Source organism: Elephantulus edwardii, unplaced genomic scaffold (assembly GCF_000299155.1).
Source record: "Elephantulus edwardii isolate Elephantulus edwardi_28Jun2011 unplaced genomic scaffold, EleEdw1.0 scaffold00121, whole genome shotgun sequence".
Classification (NCBI taxonomy): domain Eukaryota; kingdom Metazoa; phylum Chordata; class Mammalia; order Macroscelidea; family Macroscelididae; genus Elephantulus; species Elephantulus edwardii.
The window spans coordinates 7,604,304-7,626,573 of record NW_006399871.1 but is presented as its reverse complement, the minus strand read 5'-3'; the positions used below and the strand labels follow the sequence as shown (position 1 = coordinate 7,626,573).

Here is a 22,270-nt window from a genome sequence, read left to right as displayed (position 1 = left end):
ACAATCTCTACTAGGTCCTCAACACCACTTAGTTACCTTGCCAATTCAGCTCTCCTCAGCACCAACCTCAAAATCTCCTTCATATCTTCCAAATCCCCTGCTCTTCAGTCTTTCCCTCTTTTCCTCCAGGTGCTTCCTTCGAGGAAGAAAGATCAACTATCAAAATGATGACCCTATCCTCCCACCAACTCCTTCCTCAGCATTTACTACCGTAGTTTCCGTCTGCCTTTTGCGGTCAAAACTCTTGGTAGAAGCAGCTACATTTCAGGACTTCATTCTTTGACCTTTCCTGTCATTCTCAGTGCCCAGCCATTCTGACTTCTGCCCTTATGACGTCACTGAAACGGCCCTTATCCAGACATCAAAGATATAATTATTAGCTTCCTCTATTTTCTTTTTCTTTTTTGTGTACTGTCAAATAGGACCTGACTGGTACAGGAGACTGTCCCTCCTCCAGCAGAGCATCTGATGGATTTGAATCTCGCACCTCTGGGATTGCAGTGCAGTTTCTTGCCACTAGGCCACCAGAGCTCCCCCTTCCTCTACTTTCTAACATCTGGCTTTACTGCTTTAACTTTTCTATGACACTCTCCTGGTTTCCCATCTATAACTCCAATCTCTTTTTTTCACTCAGTCATCTTACTGCTTCTTTCCTTCTGTCATAAAGTGAACCAGTATAGTCTCCTTATGTCTTTCAAACTTGTGACTCCTGTTCTGAGTTTCAAATCCAAACTCCGGCCACAACTTGAACATCTTCTCTGTACATGTCCATGGCTGAATTTATCAGTCTCCAGTCGTACTTTTACTCTACCGTTCCTCTACCTCCATAAATGACATCATCAAGCTCTAAGTTGTCTGAGTCAGAACCTCTGGAGTTACCTCTAATTCCTCTTTCACTCCTGGGCAGTCACCCAAGTTTGGCAAGAAACAATGGCTAGAATTTCGGTTCCACATGCAGGTTTGAAGGCACCAGAATGATGGTAAAAGAGCAGGGGACCTGGACTCAGAAACCTGGGTGGTAACTACGATTCCTGTGCGATCCTGGACAAACTGTCTCTGAAAACGAGCCATTCTCAGCTCCTGAAAAGATAGAAAAGTGACAGCTGGAGGGTTAATAGTTGCACAGCTCCGCCCTCCCGGGTAGATGCTAGAGTGCGCACGCGCAAGGCATTCACAACCAATCCCGGCCACCGGGGGCGTGGCCCGGCAGCGCGGCGCTCTCGAGTGGCTGTTGCAAATGACGTCACTTCCGTTCCCCGCCCCCTTAGCGTCGAGGGCGTGAGCCGGCTGGGAGTGCCCGCGAGTGATATTTACGACCGGCTCTGGAAGTTGTTTACGGACGCGCGGGGGACCTGACTGCGGAGTGTTGGGCTCGGGGCCCCCGAGACACCCCGGGATGTCGGTGGCCTTCGTACCGGATTGGCTGCGAGGCAAGGCAGAAGTGAATCAAGAGACTATCCAGCGGGTGAGAGTCGACGCGGGCCTGGAGAAGGGGTTATTATTCTCAATTCCTGGGGGTTGTAGGTTGCAGGGTTACTTCCTGGAATGCCTGGAGAAGGGGTTATTATTATCAATTCCTGGGAGTTACAGGTTGCAGGGTTACTTCCTGGAATGCCTGGAGAAGGGGTTATTTGCTTATTTTCAATTCCCGGGGGTTGTAGGTTGCAGGGTTACTTCCTGGAATGACTGGCATCCAAGCTGAGACTTGGGTAAGGTTTTGACTGGCCAAGGTACGAGGTGTGATGGGGACTGAATCCATGCAGCCCCGGGGGCGAGATTAGCCAGACGTGAGACGTGCATTTCTCACGTCGATCTGCCCCTTTTTTCTCTCCTCTTTCAGCTCCTGGAGGAGAATGACCAGCTGATTCGCTGTATCGTGGAATATCAGAACAAGGGACGGGCAAACGAGTGTGTCCAGTAAGTACTCCGGCCCCTGATCTTGAGTTGGAGGGGATGCAGCAGCTACCCTGAAATAGCAGCCTCGTTTTACCATAGAGGAGAGGAAGGCTCAGAGAGGCTTCTTGCCTGCCTGATGTAGGTTGGAACCTGGAGTCAGACCTAGCTGCCTCTACAAAACTTCTTTCTTTGTTAGCAAACCGGGCGGGCTGTCCACACAGTTACCAGGTGAATTTAGGATGAGTTCTGGTGGCTTAAGTGGTAAAGAGCTGTGCTACCGAACCCAAAGGCACGTAATTCGAATCCACCAGCAGAAAAATGGGCAGTCTACATCTGAAAACTCCTTTAAGGGTCAGCTGTGAATCATTTCCCACTCAACGGCACCTAAGAACATGCATATTCCCGGCTGAGGCTGGACAGAATGATGACACTCTGCTTGCTTGTTTTCAGGTCACATCCTGTAGACAAGTGTCGTTTTCACAGTCTAATTAATGACATTTTTTTTTCATTGTTACGCTTTTACTGTTTAAAATTACTCCCGCCCCCCCCACCCCAGGATAGAGCCAAAGTGCCTTAAAATGCTCTAAATGTTAAAAGACTGCCATTTGTCTTACAGAGAAATTACCTGTATTGATAAGCTTTGTTCTGGGATTAGTGTTGCTGTCTGTGAGTTCAGTGTAAATGAATTAACAGTGTAGACAAATTAACCAACAGAATAAAAAAAGTAAAATATGGTTCGTACATACATACAATGAATACTGCTCAGCCCGTAGGTGAAGGGAAGGCTTTAGACAAGCTACTACATTATGGATGGAGCTGGAACACAATATGCTAAGTTGAAATAAATCAGTCACAAATGGACAACTATTGTAAGACAAGATAAATATATAGCTTAAAAAAAAAACACTCTTAATTAGTGGTTACCAGCAGTGGGAGTGTGCTGAAAAAATGAGATATTAATGGCAGTAAAAATATTGCCTGAAGGATAAGTTTGCACAGCAGGTTATTAGAATTACCCGCCCCAAATTGTATACCTGTAAATAGTTGACTTGGAAAAAGTTGTGTAATTGATGCATTTACAACAGTAGAGTGTCTGTCGAGGCTGGTTATGTATGACCTAATACACAACATGAGATGTGATTTCTTAGTTTGAAAAAGTGATTTTATAGGACAAACCATTTAATTGACCTAACACCATGTTTGTTGGTGTTGTGTACCGTTGAGTCTGTACAGAGTCATAGCTGACCCTCCAGTGGGTTTTTAGAGGCTGTAATCACATGGGACGAAATTGCCCATCCTTCTGTAGAGTGGCTGGCAGATTCGAACCACATGCCTTTGGGATTACAGTGCAGATTCTTAGCACTAGGCCGTCAGAGCTCCCTAATAGGGAGTTTAGTGCCTCTATTACACCTCTTTGTCCATTGTATAGTGCCTGGGACTTAAAGGCTTTTAAGCAGCCATCCAAGGCGCACAAATTGGTCTCTGTTCACCTAGAGTAATAGAGGCGGGAAATTCACGATTAGGAGGACACAGAAGGGGTGACTGATTACGTCCATGGACAGCTGCCTACTTTACTGTAAGTCCAGAAAAGCCTCATAGTGCCATTACTGAGAACGATCCCAGACAAAAGCCCGTAAAGTTTGATCTCGTGGGTAAGGGGCTGCACTGCCAGTCCAAAAGCAGGTGGTTTAAATCCACCAGCTGCTGCTCTGGGGGAAGATATTTACAGCCTCTGAAAACCTGCTGGAGAATCAGCACTGAGTTGGTGGTCTGTTTTTTTTTTTTAAAACACTGTATTCTTGGAAGAATTATATAGGGTCAAATTGACAACAGGAACATGAAAGATTAGATGGGAACCTTATGGACAGTGATGTTATGTTGACAGGCAAACAGTCAGAAAAGGAGAATAAGAATAGTTTTACAAGGGAGCTCTGGTGTTCTAGTGTCAAGAAGCTACACTGCAGTCCCAAAGGCACGAGATTTGAATCCACCAGATGCTCTGCTGGAGAAGGAAGGACAATCTTCTCCTGTGCCAGTTGGATCTGACTTGACAGTACACAAGAAGGTGGGGGGGGCGGGGAGTATAGTTTTGCAACACAAAGATTGTGTCAGGGTCACAAAAATGGTACATGTTGAAGCTGTTGAATCTGTAGGTTCTGCTGTGTATTTTTTTAACAGCAACATAATGAAATTGTATGTACGTACGTAAAAAAGGGAGACCCATAAAACAGGGTGATGTATGATCAGTTGATGAGTATGTTATGACGAGCGGCTTGTAGGTACCTGACCCTGTATTCCCCATAGAACAGTGGTTCAATATATGCTAACTGTATTCACAGCACCTTTGTACAGAATAACTGCCATAAATGACAAGAATAAACTGCATTTGTTGATTTAAAAACCTTTTGTTTAAAAACACATAGTACTTAAAAAAACCCCACCACCACATAGTACTTCAGCAGTGTGGTTGGGGGCTATTTTAAGGAGTGAAGTCACAATCAAAATGGAAAAAAAAAATAAAAGGACACTAAATAGACCCTGAAAAGGACATTTGTTTATAGGTGAGAGCTGAGACAAGATAAGGCATCAGTGCATCTGACCTCAGTTAGGAGGAGGTATCAGGTGATTGAAATTTGTTGCTGCTTTGTATGTGTCTGAATCACTGAGAAAAGAGTCAGTAGTGTTACAGGAGAATTTTAGCAAATCGTCACAATGACAACCAACTGTGTATCACTGTTACAGAAGAATTAGGAGCCCTGTTAGGAGTAGTTTTTAATTGGGGTTGACAGAAGACTGAAAAAGAGGGGATAAATAATGTATACTGCATTGAAACAGATGAGGGAGAGAACTGTTTAAAAGGGATATATATGATTAGGTATTATTGTCATGACAGGAGTCCAGAATGAAGGCTGCACAGTTGAGTGGACTTGGGGGGCAGGGATTGTATAACAATGAAAAACTTTTTTTTTTTTTTACTTTTCAAAGAGAAGAGTGAAATGGGGCAGAGGGGTGGGCAGGGAATAAAGTACAACAATGAATGAATGGCAACCCTAAGTCTCTGTAAACTTCCATTAAATTTAATTTTAAAAAAAAAAAAAGGAGTAGTTTTTAGGTGCCATTGAGTCAAGTATGACTCACAGCGGCCCTATGAACAAAAGAGCTGAACCGTCTTCTACCTGTGCCAATCTCAATCTCTTGACATACTCAAGCCCATTGTTGAAGTGACTGTGCCAACCCACCTGCTTGAAGAAGACCCTGATGGTACAGTGATGGAGGCCCATAGTACAATGGTTAAATGCTCAACTGCTGATTTTAAGGTCTGTGGTTTGAACTCCCAGCAGGAGAAAAGACCTGGTAATCTGCTTTTGTAAAGATTTTCACTTAGTAAGCACTATGGAGCTATTCTGTTGTGTTCTATAAGGTTGATAGAAGTCAGAGTGCACTTGACAGCACCCAACAATAACTGAAGAAATGTTAAGAAAGCTGTACTTTCTCTATCCTCATTTAAAAAAAAAATCCTCGTAATCTCTCACTAGAATATGGTAGATTACCTTCTTTGAATAAATTTCACACTTTAGTATTTAGTATCTTGCCCCCCCCCATTACATGTATAGTAAATACTTTCTCATATTTTTTTGTTTGGAGAAAGTAATTGATAGACTTCTGTTCAACACAGTTCTCAGTCCAGAGGCATGCATGTTGTCACAATCTCCTGGTAGACCTGTTCACACTGCACAGGCCTTGCTCCCTGACCACTTTTCTGATTTCATTTCCTGGGCAGGGAGCTCTACCTACCTGGTTTGAGAATGATTATTATAGTAAGCACACATTGATTATGGAAAGGTCTTATACTTTTCCCCTTTTCTTCCAATAGATATAAATAATGCTTAGTACCAGAAACCATTTCAGGTACTGATGAATCAGTAGCAAAACAGATAGCAGCTCTGCTCTCAAGGAAGTTAAATCTAGACTCTAGAAGTTAAGAGGCGGATACTATATACTTTGAGACCTCTTGTGCTGCCAACCCAAAAGCAAGCAGTTCAAATCCACCAGCTGCTCTAAGGGAGAAGGATGGACAGTCTTCCCTGTGATTTACAGCCTCAGAAAACCCACAGGAGGGTCAACATTGAGTCAGTTCCCACCCACCAGCACACAACAACAACAGGACTGGCTAAGAGAGTGCTGGTGGTGGTGTATATAGGGAATGGTGCTGCACACTCAAAAGTGGCACCTCTGGCAGTTCGAATCCACCAGCAACTCCAAGGCTGAGATTGAGCCCCTCAAGTATAGTTTACAGCATCCCAAAACTTGCTGGAGGGTCAGCTCTGAGATTTGACTGGGTGCCAGACATAAGAATAAAGCAGGAATTCCAGAGGTACGCGGTTCGAATCCACCAGATGCTCTGCTGGAGGAGGGGAAATCTCCTGTACCAGTCTGATCCGATCTGACTACACACACACACACACACACACCCCCAAAAAAAATTTTTAAAAAGCAGGAAGGTGAGGGGTTGCTATTTTTTTTTTTTTTTTACATGATGTCTCTGATCTTCGACTAGAGATGAGAAAGAACCACAGGCAGGAACTTGCTGAATATCCCCAGTCCCTGTGACTGGAATACGGTGAGCAAAGGGAATTGACAGGTGAGATCAGAGAGATGACTGGAGACCATAGTCATGGAGGCCTGACAGGCCACGAGGTGGCTTAGCTTTCCTTTGAAGGAGATCAGAGCTACTAGTTTCGAATGAAGAAATGGCATAATTCTGGCTTATGTGGTTCAGTGATCACTTAGGCTGCCGCGTGGAGAATAGACAGAGGGGCACAAATAAAGAGCAAGGAGACCAATCAGGAGACTCAGATTGAACTGTGTCCCCTCAGAATATGTGTAATGTGGGGATTTTGTAACAATCCCTCATGATCGGATAAACCAAGCAGTTGTGCAAGGTTTAAAGGTGAGATGTAATAGCCTTAATTTCATCGCAGCAGTGATCTGACGTGAAGGCAGTTTCCCTGGGGTGTGTAGTCACCTCAGAGGGAGATGAGTGTCCTTTCAGACTAGGTACCTTCCAGGGGGAAGGCTAAGGTGTGTGAGGACCTTCCAGGAACACCAAGGACAGAGATGCTAAAGGAAGCAGGGACCTCCTCCCAGAACATCAGAGAAAGAAAGCCTTCCCCTAAATGTGGACTTTCAGTCCCATAAACTGTGAAAGAGTAAATGTCCTCACTTAAGCCATCTACTTGTTTATCTGTTAAAACAGCACCAAGACCATAGTTCAAGGGAGAAAGGACAGTGGTTCAGACTAGAATGGTAGCCTTGGAACTGTTAAGTAAGATTGGGAAAGATTCTGGATATATTTCCCTTGAATGTGTTAAGCTAGAAGATCGATAACACTGACCAAGTTGATGAGCTCTTCCACTAAAGGACAGAAATTAATTTTTTCCCAGTGTTTTGTCCATGTTTTTACCAACAAATGTAGCAGTTGTCAAGTCTGACTCAAGGCAACATGTTGGGTTTTCAGTGGCTGGTTTTTCAGAAGCAGATCATCAGGTATTTCTTCTGGGTGCCTCTAAGTGAAGCCTTTCCCTTGGTGCTTAACTGTTTACTCAGCCAGGACCTCCTTTGTTCATGGTTTGTTGTTATGTGCCATGGAGTTGAATCCTGCCCTGTCCTGTGCTGGTCTTAACATCCTCAACTCACTTAAGCCCCTTGCTAGAGCCACTGTTTCATTCCATCTTGTCTGGGGGTCTTCCTCTGTTAACGCTGACCCTCCAGCTTTCCAAGCGTGATGTCCTTCTCTAAGGACTGCCCCTCCGAACAGCATGCCCAAAAGTATGGAGTCAGTAAACAGAAACTGCTAAATTTTGTCTGCTTTTCATCCATAGGTACCAGCATGTGTTACACAGAAATCTCATTTACTTGGCTACCATTGCAGATGCCAGCCCAACTGGTGCTGAAAAACCAATGGAATAATCTTCCAGTTGGCTGTTGGGAAGAGTAATTGACTGTAACCCATTTCCTACGACGTGGAGACAGAATGATTACCATTTCAGCACCTTACAACACAAAATTTCTCTGACCCTTTAAAAATGTGAAAACGTTGTAGTACCAAGTGAGCCAGAGTTGGTGACCAAGGAGCTCTTTCAGATGGACCTGTATGCACTGCTCGGGATTGAGGGGAAGGCAGCAAAGAGGTGAAGAAAGCATCCCGGCAGAGGATCCTCTCCTGCCACCCCGACAAAAACCCAGATAAGATAATCCCAGAGCAGCTGAACTCTCTCCAGCTTTCTCAGGCCTTGGAAGTACTGACTGACGCTGCAGCCTGGGCTACATAGGACAAGGTCAGGAAAGCCAGGAAGCAGGCAGAGGAGAGGACCCAGAAGCTCAATGAAAGAAGGAAGAGAATTAAGCTTGACCCAGAGGCCCGTGAGCAAGAGGCCAGGCCCACAGGAGCACGGCAGGGGAGGATAGCCAGAGCACCAGGACACTGGAGCAAGAGATCAAACACCTCTGCGAAGGAAGAGGGTTCCCAGCAGCGGGAGGAACAGCAAAAGCTGCTCAAGAAACAGATCCCCCAGGACTGTGAACACAGGCTGAGAGGAAAAGCAGAAAATACTGAACACAAAGGAACCCCTAAACTAAAATGAAAGTGCCAGGAGGATGAGTCAAAAGGTTTCAACTCCAGAGACGCCCTCCTGCGGCTTTTGCAGAAGTAAGGTGAAGCTCTCCACCTGGCGTGCTCCAAGAAGGCGGGCACTGCAGTGGTGGAGTTTGCTACTGTGAAGGCCGCAGAGCTGGCTGGCCCCAATGACGTGGGCCTGCTTGAGAACCCTCCGAAGATCTCCCAGTTGGAGGGACAGCCCCAGGGTACGACGGGCCCCAGCCACCCAGGACTGTCACAGGGCTCAGTGCTGTCCGAGAGGGACTGGGAGAGCCTCGTCACAATGGCCATGCGGCAGGCAGCTGATCGTCCAGATGCAGGAGGAGGACGAGGAGGGCCCCCCCAGCCCCTGCCTCTGGCCCCTCCCACCTTACAGCCCTTGTGTAAAACATCACAATAAACAATTTTTTAAGAGAAAAAATGTGGGGGAAAAAATTACTGTCAAGGAAGCTGCTAAATTAATGTTCTTCTCAGTTCACATATTAATAAATTCTGTTCTTCGCTGTTAATCCTCTTTCCTGTAATGGGACTGTGTTTGGATAATGAATACATCAGAAGCGCCTTCAAGCCCACCATTTAGTTTCAACCTCAAAAGTGACCTGGGTAGATATCGGACAGTTAGCAGGAATTGGAGAGACTCCTGTCTGGGTCCTTGTCGAATGGACACGTAGCCATGTGCCCGCTTCTGCCAGTTTGTAGCCATGGTGCTCCTTTCAGATTGTTTTGAAATAAAAGTTTGCCTTTCCGTTAAAGAATGACATACAGGTGTGGAAGTTTGTGTGTAAGGAGTCTATTCATAGAGTAAAACCTATGTAAGGAAAACCAGAGAAAGAAAAATGCATATTTTCCCCAGTAGAAAAGTGGTGAGACTGCGTCATGCCGAAGGTGGGAGGCCTATCCATCTCCTGAGTTCCAGTTCCCTCAGGTGTCACTGTACTTCTTACTTAATTCTAGTAATAACAGAAGGGAGCTCTGGTGGCTTAGTGGTGAGCGCCTGTGCTGCCAACCCAAAGGCACACAGTTCAAATCCACCAGCTGTTCTGCATGAGAAGGATGGGCTGTCTCCTGTGCGTTTAACTGCCTCTGAAAACCCACTCGAGGGTCAACTATAAGTCAGTTCCGACTCCACGACATAACAATAACAACTCACTGCCGTCAAGTCAGAACCAACTCCTAGTTGGCCCTCTAGCACCCTCAAGTGAGTTTGCAGAAGCTGTAAAAATTTAAAGCAGGAGAAGATTGCTTAGCTTTCTCCTTTGGAGCAGGTGGTGGATACAAACCGCCTACCTTTGAGATGGCAGCACAACTCCTAACCCAGGAAGCCACCAGTGTTCCCTGCTAATACTAATAAGTGATGTAAAAATTTCTCAGTTGTGTTCACTGGCTTTGCTGACCCATCTCAGGATCCAAACACAATTACGGTTTGTATTTGCTTATAACTCTTTAAATCCCTCAAAATATTATCAGCTCCTCTTTTCTGTTTCTGTTAGATCATATGCCCTAGAATTTCTCACATTCTGGGCTGATCTTTTTTTGCAGCCCTCTAAATAGATCCCATTATAACCCAGCCTTCCTGTAATTCAGTAGATTTCTTTACAGGCTCACTCAGATTCAAGTTCTTATATTTTAGGCAAAAATGCATTACAGAGGGAACTGAGCCCTTGTTTTCTGTATTGCCTCAGAGTTGATCTGATTGGTTGTGTTATTAAGGCTGAGAAGTGGGCTCGTGCTCTTATCAAGTTCCTAGCAACCTTTCAGGGAGCTCTGGTGGCCTATTGGTAACAAGCTGTACTGCAATCCCAAAGGCATGAGGTTAAAATCCACTAGCTGTTCTGCGGAAAAGAGATGGACTCTTAAGACTTGCTGCCTCTGAAAACCCACAGACTGTGGGTTGATTCTGACTAAACTGCACACGTCAGTAACCAAGTGGCCTAGTGGGTAAGGAGTTGGGTTGCCAACTCAAAGACAGGTGGTTTGAATCCACTAGCTGCTCTAAGGAAGACACATGGGCAGTCTTCCATGTGATTCCCACCCTCTGCAAACCTGCTGGTTATCTATGAATAAGTAATGAGCTGAACTAAGCCATCTTTCATCTAACTCTTGGGAGCATCCATGTATTTATTTATTTTACCAGTTTTATTCTACCACTTTTTTTTTTAAATTCCATTTATTAGAGGGGCTGCATAATGGAGACTTTTCTAACTCATTCCTTCTGTCTTTATTAGCTATATTCCTCTATAGAGAGATTTCCCTCTTTAAAATCAATCTGTAAAATGAGGCAAAGATTCTGGTAAGTGAATTTTAAGTTCCTGGCTGCTTTTGTAAGAGTGCAGGATTACAATTCTAAGGAGGTTGTGATGTGGAAGTAGTGAAGAGACCTTTGAATCCCAGCTCTATTAACACCTGAGAACTCCATCCCATAATCTCTAAAATGGAGATAGTGAAAATATGCGCCTCCTACAGGAGAAAGATATGTTCATCTCCCAACCTTGGAAATCCTGTGAGGAAGTTCTGTGTCATGTTAGGTCTCGTTGAATCAAAACCAACCCCAAGGCCTCTGATCACAACCTGAGCTTAGGAGGCTGCAGAAATGATAAAACTCTTGCTGTGTTTTTACTCTGATAGGAGACCTTTGGAGGCTTTCTCGAACCTGTTACTGGTTGGGGCTGTTGACTCAAGTGCGACTCAACGACCCTAAGCACAGACAACCTGAAACTTGTCTTTCCTTGTGCCATCTTCTCCATCTCTGAGACACTGGAACCCGTTGTTCAAGTCACAATGTCATTTTGAATTCTTTCGTATCTTAAGGCTAATATTCAAACTACTTGTGTTTCTCTGTTCATGCATAGGGTTTTCAAAGGCTCGTTTTTTTTTACAGCTGTGGATGGCCAATCCTCCTTTCTAGTCTGTATCTAGGGGCTCTGTTACAGCCTCTCCGTCATATTTAACCCCTCTGGTACCTGAGCTCAGATCTCAGCATTAGAGCACCCCACAAACTACACAAGTACAGCAGACTGACAGACAAGTGCTGTACCAAAGGAGCAAATAACACCCACATCTAAACCTATGTAAGATATTAATTGGCAACATTTGAAGTATTCCCCAGTAACTGAGCTGACCGCATGGAAGGAAACCAGTCTCTCTGTTCCTTCAACCATTTGGCTTTCCTTCACTGTTCGTGATCTGATTTGGTCACAGATGTGTTTGTTTTTACAGTTTTGATTAATGGCAAGAATTTGAAAATACAATGACTAGGGAGGATAGAAGCCTTTAAGCTGTGGTGCTGAAGAAGAATATTGAATGTATCATGGACTTCTAAGAAAACGAACAGGTTCTATACGGAGAGGGTTAAACCGGGCTGCTTCTTGGAAGCAAGGATTCTAAAGCTCCGTCTGACATACTTTGGACATGTTGCAAGGAGGGACCAGTCCTTGGAGAGGGACGTCATGCTTGGGAGGGTGGAGGGACAGCGCAGGAGGGGAAGACCCTCTATGAGGTGGATTGATTCAGTGACTGGGGTAACGGGGTGGGTGTGTTGGAGATAGATTGACATATTGGCACTGGACAGAGCAGGGTTTAGGGCTGTTGTACATAGGGTCGCTATGAGTCGCAAACTACTCAACAGCACATAACATTTGAAAAGAAGGATTCCCCACCACCACCACCACCACTGAAACCTGGATTTGTGGTGGTGCTGGGCAACCGTAAGTTGGAGTGGGGCAACAGCTGCCCTTGTTTTTCCTGGGCAACTTTTTACATGAGGTCTGTTAGTCATGGACCGATGGAGGGCACCGTTAGAACAGCTGCAGCTCAAATGTGAACCTGAGCTGGTGTTTCAACTCGGGTTTCCCTGAAAGCAGAACCATCTTCGTGAAATGGGTTTCTTGATGTGGCTTTTTGCTTTGGTTCTGTGGAAAAGAGGAAAAGGGGTTGAGAAATTCCCCACCCCACCCAAGTCCTGAGGGGTGGTTAGAATTGCTCTAATAAAAAAAGCTCTAGTCCATTAGAGAAGCTTGTTCCTTGTACCTAGAAAGTCCCTGACAATAGAAAATGTACTTTGCGAATAGGTGGGAGTCACTTACGAGGGGATTGGTTTGTTGTGCAAAAACCTGATGAGTGTTGTGCCCAAGGAGTCAGGAGACCTACAGCACAGAACTACTGGTGAAGTCCTTTATTAGCTGTGCAAGCAGAAGAGTCCCAGCAACGAGGCAGGTTCTTGCTAAGAGGCTTTTTATACTCATTATTTTTTGTTAGGTGCCGTCGAGTTGTAGATGACTCGTAGCGGCCCTGTGAACTAAAGGCCTGAGCACTGTTCGTACATAGAGTTTCCAGAGACAAGCCATTTCAGTAGTGGATGCCACTCCTGCTTCCAGGCTTGTTTTAATCGGGAAGCTCCACCAAACACTGTCCACCATGGGTAACCGATATCGCATCAGTGTCACAGTGTTTAGCATCACAGCAACCACGTTACCTCTGTACAGCAAATGGACAGACCAGTGCTATACCACTTAGAAGAATGTTTGACCAAAAACAATTAAAACCAGGCCCGAGGGCCACAGATTAAAATCACTCACCTTATTATTTATTATTATTACTGTGACACTGATGTGTCAAATGCGTTAATGGCTGGTTACCCAATGCGGACAGAGTGGGGTGGAGCTCCCCAATTAAAACAAGTTTGGAAAGAGGAGTGGCATCCACTTCCATAATAGCTTGCCTCCGAAAACCCTATGAATCTGGAGAGAGGATGAGAGACACCCAAGCGTTGAGGACTCTTCTTCATAGGGTCGCTATGAGTCGCCTGCGACTCAAGGGCACTTAACAACAACAACATTATTATTCTTTTTATTTATTATTTATTATTATTATTACTACTTTAGGTGCAGGGCTACTAGCTACAGCAGTCTACTGTTAAAAATTTAAAGGGCACACAGGTACAGGAATAGCATTTTGCTGTTGAGACGTTTCAAGAGCACAGAGACATGGACAGTAGTTTGCAGTTGAAACATTTACATGGAGTGCAAAACATAATAGCAGTTACTGTTCTGGGAAGCAGTTCAAGGCATAACTCTGAGGGTTGGGACAAAGAAGAAAACATTTTCCATACAGGTGTTTGCTACATAAAACAGAGTCTGTTCAGCTTTTCAGTAGTATGGAACCACTTGACTATAAGTATCCAACTGAGCAAGGTCGAGGGTTGACCTCACTATCATCAAGCACTATTTTTCTTTGGATCCAGGATCCTGGCACTGAAAACCTCTGAGACCCAGGAGGAGCCAGCGTTGTAATTCTGAAGTGCAACAGCAGAACCATGAGGCTCCCACGAGATGGTGTGGTCCACAGAGGGAAGTGGCTAAGGCTGCAGTAGACTTGCCAGCCCACAGAACAAAGACACTGAGTGCCTTCAAGCAGGCGGCAGGCTGGCAGAGTGGGGATCTCTGGGCACTTGGTGGAGCTAAAAAGCTACATTAACAGGGAAACCAGGCCTGTGAGGAGGCTAATAGGAGCCTATCCTCGGGCTGAGAGAGCTGTCTAAGAGAGGGACGTCCTCTTCACTTGAGGGGTGCCTTCTAGACCAGACCCTACGTGTCTGCTTCATGACATGGGTCCAGTTCCTGTTCCCTCCAAGCCAATCCTGATCCCATATTATCTCCCTAATAAACTATTATAAATGTGAACGTGGTCTGTGAGTTATTTGTGGCTGATGCAAAGCATTCTGGAACCCAGCAGAGAAATAAGTGCTGTGGAGAAGACGGTTGGTGTCAGGATTGGTAAGAAGGTTAGAGGTTAAAGTGTGTCAGGCTCCTAGGACTTTAGTACGAGGCTGATAGTGGTGCTGATTCGTGATCTCAGAGGTTAGAAGAGAGCCAATATGAGAGCTACCACGTTTCAACTAGACGTGAAGCTTTGGAAGCTGAGGGGAAGCTTATTTTCTCAGGTGTGAGAGCCAGGAGGAAAAGCCACTCTAAAGGTCTGATATGAAGAGCACTGCTACAGATAGTAGGGCTCGATTCTGGAAAGACCTCTGAGAAACATGCAGGATGACCCAGAGTAACTCCACTGGCAAGCAGAGGGTGAGGCGAGGCTTACCTCCAATGAGTTAGCTGTCCTGCACGAAAAAGCTGCCTTTGTGGCCAAGTGGGCTTCCAGATGTCAAAAGACAGAAAAAAGAAACGTGCAGGGCAGGTTCCTGAGCTGAACCAGCACAACGTGAATCGGAACTTAAATGAATTCTCTGCTACCACCTGTGAGCCACATCCGAAGTGGACAAGGAGCTCTGACAGCACCAGAGACGACTCTGCACCAGAGGGATGAGGGTGGAAGGCTTACAGAACGTGTCTATCATCGAGCACAGTCTCCAGCATGGGAGGGGACAGTCTTGAAGATGAAGCCCAGCTGTCCCCTTGAGGAAAAGGAGTGTGTGACCTGCTATGTTGCTGTCTTTTGTCTCCTGAGAGGATGTTTCCGTCTCTGGTTATGGGACTGATCAGGACAAATGAGGCATGTCTGAGAGTAGCCCACTGTCTTAGCTATAGCCTACTCTACACACCATCAGGCCCCCTCCTGGGAGATGCCCCAGACAAGCTGTTGCTCGTTAGCTAGCTCTACACGTGTCTCCCCTTCAAAGACAGTCCGGAGCACACACATCTGATATTACTAATGAAGGATTCAGGACTCAGTGCACTTGTGAACAATGATTTAGAAATGTACACACAAAGTAAAAATGAAACAGCAACCTTGACTAGATTATTGAACCGCCCTCCCTTATCAGGGAACCCTCTTTGCTTCAAGAGCTGAGTCTCTTGCTTGGAGGGTGTGTGAGTCCTTGAAATGATTAGCACGTTCCAACCAAAAGGCTGAAGGTTAGAGTCTATACAGACACACCTTGGGTGAAAAGTTGACAATCTTCTTCCCAGGGAAAAAAACCAAAACAGCTATTGAAGACCCTATAGACACAGTTCTGCTCAGACACACATGGGCTCGCCATGACTGGAAATTGAATGGACACTGCTTTGTATCCCATACAATTTCAAGCAGATTTTCTATTTCCTGTATTTCTATTCTTGACATCCCAGTCTGACCTTCAGAGACTCTTAGTATGGCTAGGGAAGAATCCCGTTTCCTGGGAGCTCATGTACTTTAGAGCCAGTGATATAAATGTGCATTACTATTCTGAAGCTCTGTCTGACATACTTTGGGCATGTGGCAAGGAGAGACCAGTCCATGGAGAGGGACATCATGCTTGGGAGGGTGGAGAGACAGTGCAGGAGGGGAAGACCCTCGATGAGGTAGACTGAGTCAGTGACTGGGGTAATCGGGGTGGGTGTGTCAGAGACAGTGAGATTGTCACTGGACAGAGCAGGGTTTAGGGCTGTTGTACATAGGGTCGCTATGAGTCGCAAACGACTCGATGGCACATAACAACTAAAATATTTTAAGAACTGGATTCATAGCACCTTCATTTTCATAGCACCTCTCTACTTCAAACATATAACAAGGATTTTTCCCCCCGTCTATTCTATATTATTAATAACAATTTAAGGACTTTATCTCAATGCTCCCAGTGAAAAGCCCCCAAATTCCCTCATTCTCATTGTCATTCAGTTGGCTCCAATTCACAGTAGTTAACCCCCACTTCCCAATGGGTTTCTGAGACAGTAAATCACAGGGAAGAAAAATCTTTATCCCACTGAACAACTTCCCGTGGCCAGAGACATGCTCCCCCCCCCATTGAGTTAGCAGTGCAATTCCGTATGAACTACTCCACCAGAGTTACCTGCTGCTATCACAAAATTACAAGTGCATGTTGTTAACAAACATACTGCACAGTTTAGAAGGCTAGAAGTTCAAATTCATGTCATCAGCTCTACGATCTGTTGGTTCAGGGGAAAGGTCCTCTCCTGGCTCCTGGAGCATGACTCTGCCTCTATCTTCCTCTATTTGTTTCCTTTGTTGCATGCATACTGTTTTGTATCTCAAAAGGGATGTATTTAAACACGTCCTACACAAATACCACCACCACAACAAAAAAATCCATTCCCAAGAAGGATTATAATGACGGGTATACTGGGATATAACCCTTTGCCTGTGGAGTCGGTTCTGACTCAAGTAGTTGTTGATTGCTGTCCAGTGGGAACCGACTCTTATCTGACCCTCCAGCAGATTTGCAGAGACAGTAAATCACATGAAAGGAGATCACTCATCTTTCCCCTGAGGAGCAGCTGCCTTGCTAACCAAACTGCTCACCTCTTTGTAGTAGCCAAGAACATAAAACCACTGTGCCGCTAAGGATCCACTCCTAGCTAAAACTAAACCAAACCCCCATTGTCAGTTCTGACTCATGGTAACCTTTTATTGGGTTACATTCTTACCTCTCGGCCAATAGGCAGCATTAGGATAGATGGGGAAAGGATTGAAGTTCTTAATGGTTTCATCTTACTTGGATTCCCAACCAACATGCCCTCATATCAGCAGTGAGGAAATCAAAAGGGGAGTTACATTGGGAAAATCTGCTATCAAGGAGCTCTCCAGAGCATCAGTGTCATTCTCAAGACTAAAGTGCATCTGATTCAAGCTACGGTGTTCTCAATTGCTTGCTATACACATGAAAGCGAGACAAAACTAAGGATGACTTTGAGTAGTGATGCTAGAGAAGAATATTGAACAGACGTGGACTACCAGGAGTACAAATAGGTCTGTCCTAGAGAGGGTGAAACCATTTTGTTCCTTGAAGACAAGGATTTTGAAGCTGTCTCACATACTTTGGCCATGTTGCCAGGAGGGACCAGTTCTTGGAGAAGGACATCAAGCTTGGAAGGGTAGAGGGTTAGTGTAGAAGAGGAAGCCCCTGGATGAGATGGATGACACAATAACCCCCAGGAGATGACATATGAGAACCCTAGTTCTTTTCCTTTCAGGGAAGATATTTTAGTCACCAACCATGGTAGCTGACTTAACAACACACACTGTATATGTTGCCTCCCTTGTTTTACCTCCCCATCCCATTTCCTGGGATCACTTCCCAAATAAACTACTTTCCCTCAAATCCTCGCCTCAGGGTTTGCTTCTAAAGACAGCCAAACTGCAATACCAGTTACACGGCTCAAATAACGGAAGTTCCTTCAGCACCAGGGCCGACGAAATGTTTTTACCAAAACTCTACTTTTAAAAGATAGGGCAAAGTACAGATATGCTGTTCTTAATGTCACTGAGCCACAGTTGACTCAAGGGCAAATGATAACAACTTGCAAAGATGTGGTTGTTAGCTGCTGAGTCATTCCAACTGATGGTGGCCCTATGCAAAACAAAATGCAACACTGTAACCATCTGCAGAAAGTGGTAAATTGGACTATTTCTAAGGGCTGTCCCTGACTGATCTTCAGAAGTAGATTGTCAGGAATTTTCGCCCCCCCCCCCATCTTGGTCTAGAAGCTCTGCAGAAGCTTGTTCAGCTTCATAGCAACATGCAGACCAACACTGACAGGTGGTGGAAACACACAGTAGCATTGGTCAGAAATAGAACAGTCTAGGACATCTGCATTCCCAAACTCTTTTGTCACCAAGTCAATTCTAACCCATACTGACGCCATAGGCCAGAATCCACAAAGGATTTCCAAGGCTGAAAATCTTTAGGAAAGCGCTAAAGATTAAAGAAGAAAACAATGACAGACTTGATAAAAAGGAATCAAAATAATAAAAACACCAGACTCAGCACTGGAGAAAACATTCACAGTCATACAGTGTCTAACAAAGGAACTATATCCAAAACACCTAAGAAGTCTTACACCCAATAATAACACGAAGAACTCATCTAAAAACAAGCATAGAACTCAACGAGCCGCTTCACAAGAGCAATCCTATGAGCAGATCCCAGAGAAGCTGAAACCAAAGCGTCAAGTTAATGAATGGACAATAACGAGGATATTGTCTTTAAAGAGAAGCTTTTCCTAGCAGCTCTTCGTGGGAGGGAGGGAATAGGGGAGGATACAACATTTATTTTGGTTTACTAAAGTAGAGCATCCCCATTCGCTGAAGCCACTCACTGTCATCCAGAACACGAAGCCTCGCGATATCCAGTGAGGCGCAGGCGTGACAAAGGCTCCCTGATTGGGCACTTGTCAAAATTGGGGGCGGGACAAAACCGACGCTGCCAGCAGGTCCGGAAGCGCCCGGTAGGCGGCTCCCCGCCGTGGCACGGACACGCCCTCTCGTGCTCGTTCGCCCTCCGCCCCCCTCGGTTCCCCAGCCCCTTCGAGGTCGTGTTCTCGCGGTAGTTGTCTCTACTTCTCGCGGGACTTGGCGTGGCACCCGGAGGCCGGGCCCGGGGAGTGGGTGGCGGTCCGTTATCGGCGTTGAGTCGTGGCTGCTGTGGCCGCGCTTGTTTTGTCCTCTTTCGGGGAGCCCCGCAGACTGGAGGCCAGCCAGGTGAAGAGCTCGCCCCATGTGTGTGTCCTGCAAGGGGCGCCGGACAGAGGCGGGAGGTGGGAAGGGGGTCCCGCGTCCCAGCCCCCTTTCCGTGTCGCGACAGGCTGGCTCGAGGCGGCCCGGCGCGAGCTCCGCCCTGGCCCCGGGCCTTGACCGCTCTCCCTTCCTCCCCCTTGTCTCTCCCAGTTCTTGCCGCCGCCTCGGTCGCGATGGGGGCGCAGGACCGGCCGCAGTGTCACTTCGACATCGAGATCAACCGGGAGCCGGGTGAGCTGGAGGCTGGGGACCCCTATCGGGGCCTGACCTTGGCTGAGTGGAGGGGGACCCCAGACCCTTTAGGGATCGGGTGGGCGCCGTCCATTTGCCCTTTTTCTCAGCGCAATCGGTGCAGAGGAGAGTGTCCTGAGGTCGCCACCCCCACCCTGCTGGGAGCCCCGTCCTCATTCACTCCCCACGCCCCCGTGCACACCCAGACCGAGCCCTCATTCCAGCGCCCAGAAAGGGGTGCAATCCTTTTGAAACTTAATTTTTTCCCACCCTTCCATGGCTTCTGAGAGGCAGACACTTTCGATTTTAGTTTTGTTATCTAGCTCTCTGTACTTTGAGGTTTGAACTCATAAAATCTGTGCTCCCCAATCCTTAGATAGCAGTACTACGATAACGGGGAGGGGGGTCCCTATTTCCTTTGGAGAATCTTTAACCAGCGTATCTTGGTCCTCGGGAAGATGGCAGAGTTAACTAACATCCAGTGTGATCACTCAAAGCCCTCCATAGGAACACAGGTGCAGAGTGCATGCACTGAAGGTTAATGAGTGCCTTTTCGTGAATCTAGCCATTCTTTTCTTTAAAACCAAATTAGTCACTTCATCGTCAGACTGGGCTTCATTAGTGTTTTCATTGAAAAAAAAATATATATATATACACACACACACACACAGGTTTGGGGCAGCATTTTGATGAGATTCTTGAAAATACCAGCTCTACCCTTCAAAGCTTGGAGTACACAGCACTGAAGCAGGCAAAGGCCTCTTGGTAGTTTGTATTGTATTGGGGGAACAATCTAATGATTGGTACTGGGGGTACTATTTTTTAAGAGATTGGTTAGGAAAGAATGAAATGCACTGAGAAGATGACATTTAATTAGACATCTGAATGAAATGGGGCCATGTGGATGACTTTGAGCAGAGTGGTAGTTGTTAACTGCTGAGCTGGCCCCCTAATTAATGACAGCCGGTGCACACCTGGAGAAAACCCTATTGGATCTTACACCATCCCCTTGGTTGATTGCCAGTAAGGTTGTTATGATGCACCATCAGGTTTTGTTGGCTGATATTTGGAAGAAGCTTGCCAGGCCTTTCTTCCTTGTTTGTTTCTGTCTGGAATTTCCACTGAAACCTGGTTAACATCATAGCAAGGGTTCCAGTGACAGATGAGTGCTACCTGCCCATGAGGTGTATCTGGCTAGGAATCAAACTCACATCTCTTGAAAGGTGGGAATTCTACCGAGCCAGAACTGTCGTATTCCTCTTGGTTCTAACTCATGCTGACCTGTGTGAGCCAGGGTAGAACTCAACCTGGAGGGCTTCCAGTAGATACAATCGTTCAAACTTAGGTCATCAGACCTTTCTTCCAAGGTAGATTCGAACTATCAACCTGTTGGTTAGAGGCCAAGTGCTTAATCGTCAGCACCATTCATTGTTGCTTTGTGCTCTTGAGTTGGTTCTGACTCACAGCCGGTCTCACGAAGGAAGTTCTGCCTGCTGCTGCACCTCGTTCACAATTGTAGCTCTCTTTGAGCCCATTATTGGCAATCACTTTATCAGCTCATCTAATTGAGAGTCGTCTTTTCCGCTGACACTCTGCTTTACTAAGCATGTTAGTACAAAGGCAGTGAGGAGGGAGTGTGCTTGTCATGTTTGAGGAACAGCATGGAGGCCAAGGTGGCAGCAAGAGGCAGGGGAAGTAGCCATAGTAAGGCCTTTAGGAAGACAGAAAAGCATTAGTTTTGAGCAAAGGAATGATGTGAATGTAGAACTTTTTGTTGTTTTGTAGGTGTGTGTTCCCCTTCATGTTTTGAGTCTTGATGGACTTGAACCCTTATTCTATAAAAATCTTTTTTTAAAAAAAAAATTACTATTTGTGTGTGTGCCATCAAATGGGATCTTACAGGTACAGGAGGAGATTGTCACTCCTTCTCCAGCACAGCATCTGGTCGATTCGAACCGCACGCCTCTGGCATTGCAGACTAAAATACTTTTAAGAATTAAAATAACAGACCCTGAAAAATAAGGAGCTCTGGTGGCTCCTTGACAGGCTGTGCAGCTTAACCACTGGTCAGGCCTCAGGTGGTTCGAATTTACCAGCATGGCCACTGGGGAAAGATGAGCAACATCCTCCTGTGTGATTCACAGCAGCAGAAGCCTACAAGAGGGTCAGCTCTCAGTCTCTTCTGCCTTGACAGCTGTAAGCACAAGGAGAGAACCCCAAAGAAGAGGAAGTAAACCGCACAGAGATTTTTGTACCCACCCTGACTGCTCTCTTCCTAGTTCATGTTCACGTACTGGATTTGAAAACAACTTTTCTTTTGAAAAAAATCTCGAGAATATCTTTGATAAATGTTGAATAAACATCATTTCTCAAAATCTAATACAATTTAATTATAGCACCATTCTAGTAGAACACTGAATCATGTAGTCAGATATGAAATAAATGCTTCCATTGTTTTAGGTTGTATTATTTGCAAATTGGCTATTCTATACGGCTTAATCTCATAATGCAGGAAATTAATATGGCCCTTCTAAGCATAGTCCTATGATGTCTAACGAATGTCTGTGTGGGACTGTGCGCATGAGATGTGTGTGGGCCACGAAGCAGATTAATTAGCTTGGTAATAAGGTAAAGGAGGTTCACGGCACCTTTGTTGCGGTTGTTTGTCAAATCAGAACATAGCTGACCTTCCATCACGTTTTCAGAGGCAGTAAATCGCGTGGGGGTAGACTGCCCATTTCCTCTTGGAGTAGCTGATGGATTGAACTGGGTACCTTCAGGTTGGCAGTGCAAGTCCTTACCACTAAGCCCCCAAAGCTGTAGTTGGGATTAGACCCATGCAGATCACGAGTAGGACACTGGTAGAGAGGACCCGTCAGTCCTGCTGTCCTGCCAGGCTTCAACTGACCCATGCTAGAGGCAGAAAGAGATCTCAGGACCACCAGAAGAGGGGAGTAGAGTGCATCTTTTTGACCCTGGTTCTCTGAGAACCTTCTAGATCTAAGAGACAGAGATAGGAAGAGA

The 22,270-nt window shown here is 45.7% G+C and overlaps 2 protein-coding genes and 1 pseudogene across 2 annotated transcripts in view; all 3 read left to right on the top strand.

Moving 5' to 3' along the window:
• Positions 1-1,393: 1,393 nt before the first annotated feature.
• SS18L2 (synovial sarcoma translocation gene on chromosome 18-like 2) lies at positions 1,394-7,866 on the top strand. Its single transcript, XM_006892987.1, has 3 exons — positions 1,394-1,465; positions 1,841-1,917; positions 7,779-7,866. The coding sequence occupies exons 1-3, from the start codon at positions 1,397-1,399 to the stop codon at positions 7,864-7,866; spliced, it is 234 nt and encodes a 77-aa protein (XP_006893049.1). The 5' UTR covers positions 1,394-1,396.
• Positions 7,867-8,004: 138 nt separating this feature from the next.
• Positions 8,005-19,132, top strand: LOC102852664 (annotated as a pseudogene).
• Positions 19,133-19,188: 56 nt separating this feature from the next.
• Positions 19,189-22,270, top strand: part of NKTR (natural killer cell triggering receptor) — a 43,485-nt gene continuing 40,403 nt past the window's right edge. Inside the window, 1 exon segment of the mRNA XM_006892986.1 lies at positions 19,189-19,246. Within this exon segment, the coding sequence (XP_006893048.1) occupies positions 19,189-19,246 (58 nt within the window).